This window comes from Anastrepha ludens, chromosome 6 (assembly GCF_028408465.1).
Source record: "Anastrepha ludens isolate Willacy chromosome 6, idAnaLude1.1, whole genome shotgun sequence".
NCBI classification, from domain to species: domain Eukaryota; kingdom Metazoa; phylum Arthropoda; class Insecta; order Diptera; family Tephritidae; genus Anastrepha; species Anastrepha ludens.
In genome coordinates, this window is record NC_071502.1 from 86,642,859 (window position 1) to 86,659,705 (window position 16,847).

At 36.1% G+C, this 16,847-nt stretch overlaps 1 protein-coding gene across 1 annotated transcript; it reads right to left on the reverse strand.

Moving 5' to 3' along the window:
- Positions 1-11,593: 11,593 nt before the first annotated feature.
- On the reverse strand, positions 11,594-13,814 carry LOC128867928 (uncharacterized). The gene is made up of 5 exons (XM_054109554.1): positions 13,600-13,814; positions 13,450-13,536; positions 13,028-13,393; positions 12,844-12,967; positions 11,594-12,788 (listed from the first exon to the last, which is right to left on the reverse strand). The coding sequence occupies exons 1-5, from the start codon at positions 13,673-13,675 to the stop codon at positions 11,780-11,782; spliced, it is 1,662 nt and encodes a 553-aa protein (XP_053965529.1). The 5' UTR covers positions 13,676-13,814; the 3' UTR covers positions 11,594-11,779.
- Positions 13,815-16,847: the final 3,033 nt, after the last annotated feature.

Genomic DNA, 16,847 nt, shown 5'->3' on the forward strand with positions numbered 1-16,847 from the left:
CCGTATGTGTGTGTAGGTTTTATGGCAGTTTTCTGGTTCCTGGAAACTAATCTCGACCTCATCAACTTTGTATATTCGGAGTAAGACTTATTTGCTGCTTGCATCCTACCTTGCATGGCAATAGATGAATCTTTCTGTGCGCTTACTCGTACCTTAACTCCAAGTTACTTAAGGGGGTAGTATGGTTAATTCGGTGTAAAACAAGCATATTTTTCGAAATTTTTTTTGTCGACACAGTTGGTTTATTCAAAATTTTAAAATTATTTCATTATAAAGTCATATTTAAAGAATATTGTGTGAAATTTTCATTGATTTTTATGAAGAAATGAGTTGGTGGCAGCGAATCTTCGCGGACGTCTCATAAAAAAGTTGTATTGCGGTGTCCCTCAGAACTCATTACTGGATCAACTAAAATCAAAAAACCAAATTGATTTCATCAGCTAATAAAGTTTCGCAGGTAACAACGTCGAATTTTTTTTTTTTTTTTTTTTTTAAATTTTTTAAAGCGCTTTGAAGTCAAAACACCGATTTTTCATAAAAAAAACTTGAAAACTTTGTTGTTTTAAAATATGACAAAATTTAAAAAAAAAAAAACTCGACGTCATTACCTCGTGAATAAAGTAAAGAAACAAAAAAACCAAATTTGAAAAGAATCGGTGCAGTAGATATGAATCTACAGTGGACACCGACCGTAAAAAAGGCAAGTGTGAGAAAAACGCGTTTAAAGATTTGTGAAGATTTTTACAGCGTGAAATCCGGTTGGAGAGGTAGATACTTAATCCTTTGTGTCTTTGTCAATTTTACTCTAATGCACTTCAAACTTTCACACAATAATCTTAAGATGTTATAGAATAATTTAAAAAAAAAAAAAAAAAAAAATTAAAAAAAAAAAAATACCATACTACCCCCTTAAATTCATTGACCATTTCAAAGCTATAGCTGCCGATTTGTAAGTTATGTATTCCGTTGCGCGCTGCACCTTCTATATATTAAGTTTTTTTTTTCGTTGATGATGAGTCCTACAATACTAGCGGGTGATGGTTTTTATATGATCTCAATATTAATTATGTCGGATCTAAAAGGGGTGAGCAGGAGCAATAAATGTATTAAGTTTGGAATTAGGGTAATTCCACAAATATTTCACGCTTTTTCCACAGTTTTGAATTAGAACTTCTAGAAAAATGTGTGGTATCTACTTTTACAGATTATTAAATTTTAGTACAAAATGGCGCAAAATTAATCATTCAATTTTGCTTTTGAGTAATTTGTTTCCTAAATAAATAAACAATTATTTTAAACGATGGAATTCTTTACTTTGAACTTTTCTCGTTCCATTACTTCCACTATTTGCATACTACAGCTGTGTACTTCGCAAGAGTCAAATATGATTGACGTACCACGCGTTATAAATATATGTATATATATATAATTGGCGCGTACACCCCTTTTGGGTGTTTGGCCGAGCTCCTCCTCTTATTTATGGTGTGCATCTTGATGTTGTTCCACAAAAGGGTACCACGCATTAGGACGATTAGTTTTGCGCCATATTGTATAACAAAGTGCAAGTTGCTGAATGACCGCGTTGATTTTCGAATATTTTATGTTTTTTGTTTTTGCTGGTGGTGTTGCGCATTTCTCCCCCAAAAAAACAAGAAATGACGTGAATTTGGTATAAAAGTACACTCGTGACTGCTACTGAGGGCACCAACGACCCTCTAGCCAATCGCTTTATATATTCGCATGCCTTCTCGCCGTAATTATGGGCAAGTTCAAATCCAGTACCCACGCACATATAATATAATAATCGTGTGCCAAATGTTATCAAAAGCAAACAGAAGCAAGAAAACTCACAGATTATTGGCAGCTACCAGCTGTGAAGGAAGGCTAGAGAACAGCTTACATGAATATTATTACATTAGTTTGAGAAAAGGAAATCAATTATACGAGTCTATATATATTATTTATTATGTCAATGCTTCGACGCTGGTATGCCTAATTTAGACTAAATTGAGTACAAATCCGCCTCCAACTGAAATTGCTTTTATATAAATATGTATTAAAATATATACCTATATGATATAATCCATATACCCATTTTATACAGTGGCGGACATGACAATATTGACACTAGAAAATTCATATTTTTTTATATGTCCCATTATTTACCAACATAATTTTTTTATATGAAAGTCAGTGAAAATATAAAAATTTACCAAATAAGAACGATAAGAAGGAAGTTTAAATAAAATCCCAATTGTTTGAGATATCCAATTAAGTCAAGTTATAATTAGGAGCTGCAATCGTGGCATTGTGTATGGAATAGCACATCATTCGAATGGCCGTCTTGCCAACGCCATCTGAAGCTAACAAAACCGCAGCTCTCAAATTTGGTAGGTCTCCTTACCGGGCATTATCCTTTAAGAGCACATGCGGTGAAACTTGGGATTATCTTAAGTCCTTTCTGCAGAAGCTGTTTAGTAGGGTTAGAATGAGGTGGAACTATCTCAGTGCCTTCTCCTCAGCTGCCTTCGTCCCGTCGGTTTAAGACTAAGCTAAATGTGCTCTCTCTGTTTTGTTACGCCGGCGTATATAGTAGGATTAAACATTATGCGATTTCATCAGCAGATTGAAGTGGTTAACGTAATTAGTCCCCATTTAGTCATCAACCTCCTCCTTCCTTCCCTCTTTTCAGTTTTTGCTTTGTTTTCTCCCCCCTGTTTTTCTTTTGTATGGCATCATAATGGACGAATTTGATTCTTTGTCCAAGTGAGCCCCTGTTTATACAGCCATTTGCCCTAACTTAACCTATGCTAGGAGAGTTTTGTGGTAACTACTTTAAGGACTCGGTCTAATTAGTGCGATCTTACCCTAACAATAGCGTCGCGAATGTTTGCCTCGAGCAAGTGGTTGCCTTTCTAGCGTAGACTAAGAACTTAACGTCGGCACGCAAAAGTAATCGAGCGATGTCAAGTGGGCTGATTGCTGCGGTCAATTGAGGAACGCTCGCCATGAGTTGGCTTAGTCGCCAAATTTCTCTAGTTTCACAACTTAATATCAATTGACTTAATCCGAATCGTAAAACCTCTATTTATACTCACAAAAAGCTTCGGTAGCACAAGTTCTGCGCATTGTTTTTACTGTCCCTCAATTAATTTTTTTATTCATTTATTTACACGAAATATAATTTTAAATGATTGTATCACGCAATTAAGGCGACCAGCAGCAAAGACTATCGACCTGAATTTAAACAGGTTCACCTGCAAGTTAACAATTTTATGTACACCACTTTATGTATAAGCACCTACTCTATATGTATGTGTGATATATTTGATATATATTTCATTAAACATTTTTCAGGCAGTCACTGCACCTTTTGCCCACTTTGCCGTTCCCATTCGCTTCCTCGCGTGTCAAAGGAAAGTTTGCGCAAAGCAATAAGCACAAGCACTTTCGTTAACATCCTCTTGCTCATATTAGCAAATACTTAGGCTCATAAAATAGTGACGTGTGTGTTTTGGGTCTGCTTTGGTTGTACATACATTTTTAATTTGCTTTACTGGATTTGTCGCATTTGTGCTCCCAAATCCTTTTTACGTGCTTCTGGCACATTTTCAGTTTTCATATTGCATTATATTATTTGTAAGGCTTTGGGTTCCCACTTGATTGGCCAATCTGATGTCAAATGCAAGGCAGCTGTTCGGTGTTGCGCCGGAATCGTGCGTGTCGGGTCGTTGTGTCCTGTTTCATGAGCGTATGCGTAATTTCTCTTACCTCATTCACTTTTTCAACCGAATTTCGTACGTAAAAGATGGCCCATTGTTTAGTTTTTTTTTGAATAACCCATTTTTTGACACTGACAGTTCTTTTGTGGACAAGAGAAAGGTAGGACCTCTGTACTACCGGTCCTAACCAGTATTAGTTTATACTCCTAAATTTTTTTCTCACATACAACCCATTGCAAAATTATAAACACACTGCTATTGTTTTTTTTTATAAAAATTAGTTCATACTTCAAAAAAAACACCTTGCAATGAAAAATTAAAAAAACAAAAATCAAATTTCCTTAAAATTTTCAACTTCAAACTTTTTAACCAGAAACTTCAGGTTTTTCTGCGTATGCAGCTTTATGGCCCATTGAATTTTAATATCATGAAATGCAAGTTTCAAATGTCTATAAATACCGTTGATTTGTTGATTTCTGGTAATTATTGAAGCTGCCAGGCCTTATCTGTCATTTAAAAATATTCGATCACGTACTTTGTATGGAAGAAAAAGGTACGAATAATTGTTTGGCTTAAGTTTGCGAAACAGTTTGAAATATTAAAAAAGTTTCTTTAAAATAAAAATTTCGTAGGAGGCACAATATCACTTTGGTGGCCAAAATTTAAAAAAAATTGCTATATGTGGAGATTAAGAGACTCAAATCGATGTTGCTGCAGATAGCGACAGTTCGTTGCAAATTTTTTCTAACGAAGTACTGCACTTAAGTTGCAAAGCCAAAATTGTCGATTTTTAGTAGTTTAGAATTTACGAGTTCTTGCTTCAACCGGCTGACGATGCATGTCGCACAGATTAACAAAAGAAAGCCCTTTCAGATACTTTGTTTGGTAGTTATCAGCACTTTTGGCGATGTATATTGGCTGCCTGCGATAACAATCCATACAACTTCTTTGTATAGGGTTGTTCAATATTGCGCTTCAACTTTTTTCCGATAGGGAGGGCGAACGACGCAATTTTTTTTATTTTTCGCTTCTCATTTGTAAACTTCATTAGTATACATTTCATCATGGAACGCTACACACTTGAGCAACGATTGCAAATCGTGCAAATTTTTTATGAAAATAATCGTTCTGTTGCTGCTACTTTAAGAGCATTACGACCATTTTACGGTCCATTTGACAAGCCGTCCCGTTTTGGGGTTATGTGAAGTCATTGGTCTACAGTAACAAGCCGGCGACGATTTGTGAGCTCAGAGCCAATATTGAACGCGAAATTGCTGGAATTTTGGCCGATTTATGCAAAAGAGTGGTCGAAAATTGGGTTCAACGATTGGACTTCGTAAAACGTACACGCGGTGGTCATGCAAAAGAAATCGGATTTCATACTTAAATGTATGTGTTCAAACTCGATAATAAAAAAAAAAAATTAGTTAAAAAAGTCAAACCGTTTGTGTTTTATTCAAAAAAGTTCAAAAGTTGAAGCGCTCTTACTGAAAAACCCATTATATGGTCACTAAGTTTCGATATTAAATGATTAATCCAGCAACGATTCAGATGATTAAGACAAATTTTAACTGAGTAATTTGTGTGCCAAAACATTGTGCGCTTTGATGAGGCGCAGAGGTTACGATGGTTTGGGCATCTACTCAGAATGGATGTCAATAGGATAAGGAAAAAAACCTTCAATTCTTATATGATCGGCAGTAGAAAACGCGAAATACCCCCAAAAAGATGGATTGATTATGTCCAAGATGGCCTACGGTGCATAAATACTAGGAACGGTACAATGAACCGAGACTTATGAAAAAATATTGTAAAGGAAGCACTAGCTCACCCCGAGCTGTAATTGTCACGATGATGCTGATGATGATAACTTTGTGAGATAGAGCCCGAAACCATCACGATAATCTTGGAAAATTTGATTAACAGGATCCAGACAACGGAGTTTGCTTTATTAGGTATTCAGCCTAGCTTCTCCTACAATTTGTGGTGTGCATCTTCATGCCTTTTTATGGTATATTAGTATTGGTAGTCACTTTACCACAGGGATCGGGCTGCTGATCTTCTATTTAATATTTACTGCACTAAATTTCAGAGTTCAGATCTGCCAAATTTGAATATATATCAGTAATCAATTAAAGTATTTAGTACAAACTTTCAAATAGCTAGCAGCAAAATTCGGTGACAATCTACAATTTAATGATTATATTGACTATAGGGTAGGCAAAGTAATCAAATCATTGTACTCCAATCATCATTTTACTGCTACTATAACAACAACTCCCTGCAATGTACTTGCAAATTTTTAAACACAATGTTTCCAGAGTTATAATTGAGCCTGTTTTCATGTATTGCCCTAGAATTTTTCTCATAATGAAAATGTAGACAATCTCATAAATTGCAAAAGAAAGAACAGAAAACATTACGACTCACCAATCACATACTGTGAGCGTCAAACGAAAATGTACGCCACAGTTTTTTTTTTTTATAAAAATATAGTTCCTACTACAACAAACACCAAAAATTTCAAAATTTGTAAAAATTGGGAAAATATTTATTAAAATTTTAAACTTCTTGCTCATTTTTCGAAAAATTTTGGGTAATCGGTTTTATAGGTCATGGAATTTCGGTATAAACTGTAAAGTGCAAATTTCAAAAAGTTCAAAATTCGCGGCGATTTTTGACAATTTTTTCAGGTGTAGGTGTCTGGAGTATTCGTTCAACGGAGAAATTGCACAAGATTGCAACCACAAAAATTTTGAAAAATCACTGCGATTTTTGATTAACTTGAAACTTGCACTTTCAAAATTCAATGATCTGTAAAAATGCATTCCCGAAATTTTCTTAGTAATTCTGAGAAAAAAATTAGAAATTTTGATGAAAATTTGCCAATTATCTATCAAATTGCATACCTAACTTTTTGTTTTTGAATTTTGAGCCAAAAGTTTGAAATTTTGATGAAAATTTACCCAATTTTTAAAAATTGTGTACAAAGTTCGAAACTTTGCTTTATATGGTAGTTGTTGAAGTATGAGCTATATTTTTATAAAAAAAAATAACATCAATTACAATAATAAGGGAAAAATAAATAGGCAAAACTTGTCAATATATGGGGCACACTGTCTTCTGACGTTGACTTTACATGTTATCCAAGCCCTTAATTGGCTAAGTGTTAAGCAACAACACTTTTGTCTTTAGCAAACACGTTACAGATCATAATTCGGTTGAGTATCAAAATATACCGGCTTACCTGCTCTCAAAAGTTAGTCTGATAAATATATGATAATCTTTACTTTAAATTCTTAAATGCTATAATAAAATGCCTTATAGTGTTACCAATTGTAAAAACAACAACTGAAAGAAAATTGCGTGAATATTCTAAGACAATCCATATGTAGAGATTAATTAAATTTTCTTCTTAATATGCATTTTTTCCATCCTTATACATTTTTAGGGAAGATACGCTGAGGCTTCCTGAAATATTTAAATATATCTAAAATTTAACATTTAATCGTCCCCTTAGTATAACAATAGCCTATGTGCTCATAGGCTATTATTTTTTCTTTGCATTTTTGGATTCTCCATCGTCGATTTTATATGTGGTCAAAATTTTGTCAAATTCTAGTTCCACAATGTGGGTCAAAACGTCAGTCAAAAAATAATAAATATTTACAGACATAACGAGATTTGAGTGAGAACTACTTTCGACAAAAAGTTTGAAATTCATTTTCTCAAAACATCAAAAAATTTATAGGCTATTTTAATACTAAGAGGACGTAATATTCAAAATTTAGAATTTTTTTAAATTTAAGTAATGTTTACAACTATTTGCCCTAATAATGTTTTCATACCAATCTAGGCTCAAAAAGCCGTAATAATAACAAAAATAGTAACAAACTTCTCTTATAAGAGACATAAGAATGAGCAGCGAAAAAGTGACCAAAAAGTTTTTGAAGCAAATACTGAAGGAGTAAGGAGGGGCCGGCCAAGGTGACTAGGGTTACAAGACGTTGAAGACGACACACGTAAGATGAGCGAACGTAGAGCGAAAGCGGGCTGTGGAGAAGAATGGAGACGTTTTGTAGAGGAGCCAATGGACTGTAATGCCAATATGATGATGATGGTTATGAGAGACGCACAGCTTTATGTTGAGGTAGATAGTTTTTACAAGAAGCCTTTCCCATAAAACTCACACAACCACAGTTTTGCTATTGCCTGCCGATAGCCGGCCTCTAACAGAAATAATAACCAGAGACCAATTTACAGGTACGGTATAAAAGATTGAAATACTGTTTTTTTCAGCATTAAAAAAAAAGAAAAAACAACTGCCCTTTACTTTGCCATTACGTAAATTTTCAGCTGCCAGTTTCAGCCTGCGCAAAAATTAGAAGACACATACTTATATGCAACACATTCACACATACACTCAAGTGTGTGTTCGATACTTGTCTGATTTATATACCTTGACCATTTTTCCTGTATCGACATGCATTTGCATCCCCTCTTTACCTACTCCAGATCCATATTCTGTAGCTGCTATCCTCTTAAGTATCTCAAAATAGTCTTCACTTTATTCATTCCGTCCTTAAGGGAAATTTTGTCTTCTCACCCTTCCTTCGGCCGCCTTCATCTGAGTTTCATATTTTTGCCTTACCGCAACATTTTGTTGTTCGGACTTCCCCGCTCTCCATTTACGAGTATCCACTTACCCTCAGGGACGGCAGTGCGTATACGTAACCATAAAGCTTCGAAGCTAAGTGACAAGTTGATTGCGGTTTTTTATTTTTCAGCACAGCACTAAGCTTTTTGTTTCTGTTTTTTCTTTTTCTTTTGCTATGACCCCAATTCGTACAAAACGCGGTTTGTTGATTTTGGTTTTTAGTTTTAGGATTTTGGATTCCCCACAAAAGACACACGAATCTTCTTTTTCTTCCGCAACCTCTACCAAACCCACATCAAAGTGATATTTCTGAGAGTTTTTGCTAAAGATTAGTTGTTATATTTATTTAGGAATTTTTCCGTCATACTAGTTGTTAGAGTGTGAAGGTAAATTAACCTTTTTATGAAGAATTTAATTTTAAGTTAAGTTTGTTTAATTACTAAAACAACAAACCAAAGCTTTTTTCCGATTCTGTGTATAAATTAATACAAATTACATAGTAATTGCGGTTTGTTGAACTTTAGGTGTGAATAATAATTTAAATTCTGTATACTGCACCGTATCGTTACCAATATATAGAGGATATTTCATGTAGCGGTTTAGTTTTAAAAATTCAAAAGAATGAACAAACATAAATTTGCAGTCTATTCTAGTCTATTCATTCAAAAGAGCAAAAATTACCATTACTTATGGAAAACGATTTTATTCATGTAGCTACCTCGACTAGCTCCGCAGTAGCGCGTGCTGTTAGCCCAGTTTTAAAAGACCTTTGTGATGGTTACTGGCGCTATCGATATTCGCCTAAATCATGAATGGATTTTTTGACGTGATAACGTCTTATAATTCGATTTAACAGGCTGCACGCACGAAAAAATGTGTCGTTACCTTGCTCATTAGTGTTACCTTGCTCTTTAGTGTTACCTTGCTCATTAGTGTTACCTTGCTCATTGCCGTTACCTTGCTCATTGCCGTTACCTTGAATGAACTGCAAGCGAAAGCGCGGAACGAACAAAGCAAACGAACGGCAACGTTCCACATCTTGCTCTCTCCTACTTAAGTGAGCGTATATATGTATCTATATGCGCATATGTACATATATAAATTCACGTATTTGTATTTGCATATGCCTTCTTATTGATTATTATTAATTTGATTTACTTGAAGAATTTAAAATAAAACCAAGTTTGTTAATAATACCTGTTGTTTTAATGTTATTATTATTAATTTTTTTATTATATATTATATGAAGGAAAAAATGTATGGTAATATTTACCACATACCTCATAAGATATGTTGTATACTAATATATGTATATAAACATGCATATACATATACAATTTCGCGCAATTTTCAAAAAGAACAAATCTATATGTAAAGATGCATACAAATCATATGGACATATCAAATATACGAATCTATTCCGTACGCAAGCAAATGTAAGCTAATGTGATTGAACTGCAAGCGAGAGCGCGGAACGAACGACAAAGAGCACAATCGGTCCCCGCGTTCGGCAACGTTCGACATCTGGCTCTGTCCTACTTGAGTGAGCATATATATGTATGTATATGTATGTATATGCGCATATGTATATAAATTCACATATTTGTATTTGCATATGCCTTCTTCCTGTGTGCATGGTAATGAATCATTTCTCTGTTGAGAATAGGGCGATGATGGAAAAAGTAGGAAATGAAAGGGAGTGTTTCGAGTGTAAAGTGTCTTGAAAAAGGCAAATCGATGATGGTGCCTCTTAGTGTTGTTGACTTATTAACGTCTGATGCACAATCGAAATTGAAGATATCTTTCATGAATTTGATAAATGTTTCGTCATTTTTCACGTTTGTGTAAATGTAACTTGACCAACTCCATTGCAATTCCATTTACCTCCTCCTCTATATCCATACAAAATATCTATCAAACATATAAAATTAAAATTTTGTTTTAAAAATTGCAACCATTCCATCAATATTTTCTTATGACGTTGTCACGTTAAACTATCGTCAGTAAACCGACTTTACAGACAACCTCTTTTTTGTCCACATCGCTCTTTTGCAGCATTCCACCATTCTAACTGCGAGAAGTCGCAGCTCTGTTCACTAAAGTTAAATTAACTTCAGGGGTGCCAAAGAGGAATGGACTAATGATGCCATAGTTCCGAAATTCGCACCAAGCTGTCGTTCTCTGAAGTTGCATTAGCTTCTCGATGATTACGTGCGAGTTTTCCCATACCCACATACGGCAGTTTGCTTCGTCAAAAAAGATGATTTTTCCAGCAAAATCAAACTCCATTTCAAGCTGCTCTAAGCTCCTAGCTGGGAAGCGATAACGAAACTGATGGTCCTGGGCTTTCAACTCCTGAGTCTATAATAACTTGTAAGCGAATAGTACGATGTTCAATGTTCCAGGACGGGGTCGCACATCTTCAGCTAAGGCAGCCACATTCTCCTCAGCGCACTACCTACGACAGCGGAGGCCATCAGTGTTGTCCAGTATGCCAGTCTTGCGAAATGTTTGCACAAGCTTGACTAAAATAGGCAGGGTGTGTGTCTCATTTCAGCCTACACTTTTTCTTAACAGCAATAGCAGTTTAAAAAACGCTGCCAAGCGCCGTACAGTCATTGGCCGTCGTCAACTATCTCATCTTAAATAAGTCGCTTGATATGTCATCCGACCGTCCAACGCGGCGTAGAGAGTCCGAAGGGAACTATTTGGAATACATTTAATCAACTTTACCAACATATTTTTGCAGGTTTTCTAGTTCTGCACTACACCTTTTCCAACAGTCGTTCAGAAATGTCATATTTAGTTCATAATAGTCAATTGTTCTTCAAAAACTGTAAAATATACTTTATAATAATCAGTTGCATTTCATGGATCATTTGTTCTTTAGAAAGCATAAAATGCATTTCAGAACAATCAATTGTTCTTCAGAAAATGGAAAACGTACTTCAGAAAAATCAATTGTTCTTCAGAAAATGGAAAACGCACTTCGGAAATATCAACTTTACTTCAGAAAATGGAAAACGTACTTCAGAATAATCAAATTTACTTCAGACACTGAAAATTGTATTTCAGAATAGTCAATTCTGTTAACATAGTCCATAAAATGTATTTCAGAATAATTAGTTCTTCTTCAGAAAACGGAAAACGTACTTTCGATAGTCTCAGAATAGTCAATTATATCTTAGAAACTGTAAAATGTTGTACAGAATAGTTAATCGCTCTTCAGAAATAGAAAACGTTGCTTTCTGAAATGTATTTAATAAAATGTATTTCAAAACAATCAATTGCCCTTCAGAAATCGTAAAATGTACTTCAAAAGACGAAAATTTGTCCTGCCTTCCCTCATTTTTATGTACAATAAAATGTATATAGATCCCTTTAGAAATGGGAGTGAGCACTAGCCCTCTGCCGAAACATCTGGGACGGTACGGACGAGAACATTATTGGCATTACTATTGGGTACAGTGTCGGGAGATACTCCTCCCACTACTGAGCCTTGCCTGCTATCCTTCATAAAATCATTCACGTCGATCGGCTTGTCATAGAAAAATAAAAGGTCAGTACTCAAAGTGAGGCTGGGACGCAACTCCTTTTCAGAAACTAGTATCTTTGGTTCCGGAAGCGGTTGAAATTTAAAATCTTGCTTATGCAGAGTTGATCTATAAAAGGATTTTAAGTGCGAGGATGTTTCGTAAAGCTTAGATTTGATTTCACTCAATCGCTTTCCCATTACCGGTTGATCACGCAGTTGGCGCTCCGGTGGCAACTTGCTTTTCAATTCCTCCAGTTGAGTAGCAGTAAATATCATTGGTCGAATATCAAGCTCTGGGAATCGCTCGGTGCCACTATTAAATACTACCTTCTTGTTAACACGCAACTGGCGACGTATCACACGCTTGATGGATATACAATTAAAGCGTACACGAACTGGCACCTGACCTAAACCGTCTGGGCGTATCGATAGATATTCTTTGTGCGGTGAATTTATCATATTAATGTATTTTGAATCTGGGTAAAGTTGAATATGTTTGTTAGCCTTATCTGCTGCCTTTTCCTTGGCTGGTGTTTTAGGCGTTTTAGTGGGCATATCTGTGGTGCGAAAGAGATAGCGATGACCATGGCCGATAACGTGATCCCAATCGAGATAACATTTATTGCGTGTTTTGATTTTGATGTAAGGCAAACGGCGAAATTTGTTACGTTTCTCACGTTCGATCAATAAATGTAAACCGGGCGTTAGTATTTTCCTGCTGCACGGGCAATGCTTAGAGAAGCGTACCTCGTAACGACCTATTGTAGGTTTGAAACTCGTGTGCCGAGGTATGTGTGACATTAGCTTCTCGGGCACCGAAGTGTGGCGCAGAAATAAGTGCGGATTTGGTGCATTCTTTAACATTTTAGGTAATCTGTTCAAAATACAATATTTATTTTGGGTGGAAGCTGGTAAGGATTTGCGCTTACGCATTATATTCTATCTCATGCAACTTGCATTCATAATGCGCAGGTGAAGGCTCCGACGGGTCGCGGTAGGCCGATCCCACATAACTAATCATGCAGCGAGCGGTGGCACGTCTGTCACGGGCATCTGAAAATTTGAGAAGGCAGCGAATAATGCAATTAGAATGAAAAAAAATCCAATTCTTACTGGTTAAGAATTTGCCCTTATACTTATGGGCGGGTTGGGTTAGACGATCTATGCCTCTTGGAATTTCATAAAATATCCATTGTCCTTTGACCTTGTGGCTCTGTATATTGGCTTTTGGTTTTTGCTCAAGCAGATCTCTTTCCCGTTGGGATATTTTTCGCCAATACGCACCGAGATAACCGCGTTTTTCGGCAAATGGCGCCTTCGTAGTATCGTAGGTGCTTGGTGGCAAACACCAAGGCTTATCTTCGATCAGATCGCGCGTGATTTTTGTTATGTGTAAATGGGTGCAAGGTTCAGCGTTCGGTGGGTAAATGCCAATAAAATTTTTTAAATCCCGTTCCGTTTTCGATTTAACGTCTTTCACTGCAATAGTTTAGGGCGGGTTTTAGTACAGCTGAGATTTATTATTGTAAAATTACCTTCACTGCAGTGCCTTGCAAGGACTTGCCCCTTCTTTTTTATATGCGTAGGTACTTTACGCCAATAGTCATGTCTGAAGCGGGTTCCTTTCGAAAACAATTGGGTTAGAAGCGTTTTTCGGGGAAGTTAGTAAGCAATGCAATACTTACTTCCGGACAGAAAAAATGGCAAATTCAGTGGTGTGGGAACAATGTGCACCCGAGTCTTGCAAGCCTTGTCAGACATAACGGAGATTTCAAAAACTCTGTGGCTTCAAATTGTACTTCTTTGCGGTTTTAAAGCGATTAAAAAATATAAAGCTGAATATATCTGGCGACTTTTAGTATATTTTTTCAAAGCCATTGAAAGAAAACTCTAAGGTTTTTACGTTACACCAAAATTTTAAAACACATTTGTGTCATGGTTTATTCAAATGCTAACAGGAAAGTAGCAAGAATTTATCATTAAAACATCCCAACTATACGTACTAATTTTGCTGGTGCAGATTGAAAAAAATCTGTGTTAAAATTTCAATATACAGGGTGCGCCATCTCGAGCTTCGGTATGGAAATATTGAATAACTTTAGCAACTAGCAAAATTGAATGTTTGTTGGTGTTTTTTTATTTGATTTTGTCCTTTACAATCTGTTTCAACTGCACTTAGAACACAACATCCAACAAATGACCACCTTTACGAGCCACACAATATTGTGCTCTTTTTTTCGAATTTTCCATTACTTTTGCTAGCATTTCGGGTGATATTGCCTCTATTAGCGCTAACGCCGGCCCAAACAGTGACTTTCTGGTCATGCAATGGCTTCTCGTGGATAATGTGAGGATTGTCTGTGCCCCAGAATCGACAATTTTGTTTGTTCACTCCGCCAGAGAGATGGAAATGGGCCTCGTCCGTGAACAAAATTTGATTCCAAAACTCGGAATCAACCTGGGCCATTCGAACCACGCTTTTTCCGTATTCCAAGCGACGGGGCTCATCTATAGGCAATAATCGTTGAGTTATTTGCACTTTGTAAGGAAATATGTGAAGATCCTCTTTTAAAATCCTTCTAAGAGTGGTACCTTTTATGTTTAGCTGCTGGGCACGGTGACGATATGACAAATTTGGCCCTTTCAAAACACTCTGCTTGACAGTTTCAACAATTTCATTGGAGCGTCTTTTACGAACTGAAACACGTTGATGATTTGCTACAGACCTCGATTCTTCAAAATTTTTAGTCAGATTGCGTATGGTGTTATCAGAAGGCACTTTACGACCGCGGTATTTTCGACGGTATGCACGTTGAGCAAGCACAATTGAACGACCATTTTCCAAATACATGGTCACAATTTCCGTGCGTTCTTTAGGTGTAAAGTTATTCATCGTTAAAATTGTACTGAATTGACGTTTCCAAATTATTTTTTCTCAAGTCCTTCTGACAATGGATAGCAAAGTTATTCAATATTTCCATACCGAAGCTCGAGATGGCGCACCCTGTACATAATAGTACACTTACGGACAAAATTATAGGCTCATTATATTTTGGCCAGTCTTGTTCTGTTTTTTTTTTTTAAATTAACATGATTTTTTATAAAAACAGGTAGTTTTACAACGAATACTATATTAATCAAAGCTTCCGATTTTGTACAAGATTTACAAAAACTCGAATTTAGAAAAAAAATCATAGAATCAGAGTTTATAGCCTACTAGGAATTATATAATAAGCTACAAGTTGGAGGTGGCTCGACATTCTCGTCGATTTTTAAAAATTTTTTCCTACACACGCATGTTTGCGCTTTTTCTCCACTTTGGACGGCGGAAAAAAATTATCAAGAAGCATCGATACTTTTAAGCCTCTTCAAACTTGCAGTCCATTGTACTAATAAAAAAAAACAAAACAACTGTGTACCCAAACTTTGTTTTTTTTAAATTTATTAAACTTTTTTTTCTAAATCTGATTAAAAAATTTCAAAATTTGTGGAAATTTTATAAGGCTTGTAGAAAGGTTGAAATATTGATTTGTATGATATTTTAGAATGACCTATATTTTTTAAGCGGCCTCGGTAGTCTAGCGTAAGTGCATTGACAGGCTAATCCCAGAGGTTGCGGGTTCGAATCCCACCTAAAGCGCGGTCCTAGCACTTTTCCAAATTTACCCACTCTCCCTGTTAAAAAAAAAAAAAAAAAAAAAAAAAAAAACTCATTCCTCAACCCCAAAATCTTATCCTTTCCATCCATACTCCCGCCCAACGGCCTGCGCATTATTTGCATTGTGGCTGCTAAAACAAGCAAACAACAGTGGCGTTAGCTAGAGAAAGCGGGTGACAGCGGTTAGGATTGGTAGCGGCAGGCTAATCATCTACCTTGCCAGAAAGCAAAATAGATTAACGAAAACAACGCAAGACTGAGTCTTGTCGAGGTCCTATGCTCGCGAAAGGTGTGAACAAGGAAAAATTATAATATTTTTATAAAAAAAATAATGAAAATTAAAAAAAGCAAAAGAGAAGTAGCTAACACATAGGTTGAAAAGCCCCAGACCTTATAAAAAAAACTGGTTTTTTCTGGCATTGCCTTAATGAAACAACATTTTTTCTCTGCCATATACGGATGTTTCTTTGCAGTTTCGGTCTTCAAGCGCTCCTCTAACGCTATATAAAACTCACTATTAATGGTATTTTCCTTCTCAAGATAGTCGATGAATATTACACCACGCACATCCCAAAATACCTAGTCCATAACCACTCCAGCCGATTGTTGTGCTTTCAGATCCTTTAGACGAGGTTCACCAGTTGCTCTCCACTCAGATGACAATCGTTTGGTCCCTAAGTGAAGTGGCAGATCCAGGTTTAGTCCATTGTCCCATATCGACTCAAAAATTCCGGCTTATTACAATTAAACATGGGCAAACACAGCTCAGAATTATCAACAATTTATTGTTTTTGGTCAACAGTGACCAAACGCGGCACCCACTTTGAACAGAGCCTTTTCATACTCAAATGCTCATGCAATATAAAGCCAATACGTTCGTTTGATATCACTACGATATCAGTTAACTTACGCAACTTCACTTTTCGATCATTCAAAACGATTTTGTGTTGTTTGATTTTTTTGATGTTTTCTGGTGTTACCGCCGCATTTTGACAGTCACTGCGTTGTGCATCATCGATGTCTCTACGACCACGTTTGCAGTCAGCAAACCATCGTTTTATTGTTGTCTCTGATGGAGTGGAGTCCCCAAACACTTCGCTTGAACTTTCCCTTCAATAAGTACTTTTTCCCACCAATAAGCAGTGTAAAATTAAAACTCAAAATTCATTTGATCCATTGTTTTGAAAACGACAAAAGTAGTGTCACTTTAAGCACAATAACTGTTAGATATGTTGAGCAATCAAACGTTTATTCAAGACTGAAAGTTAAAAAGGA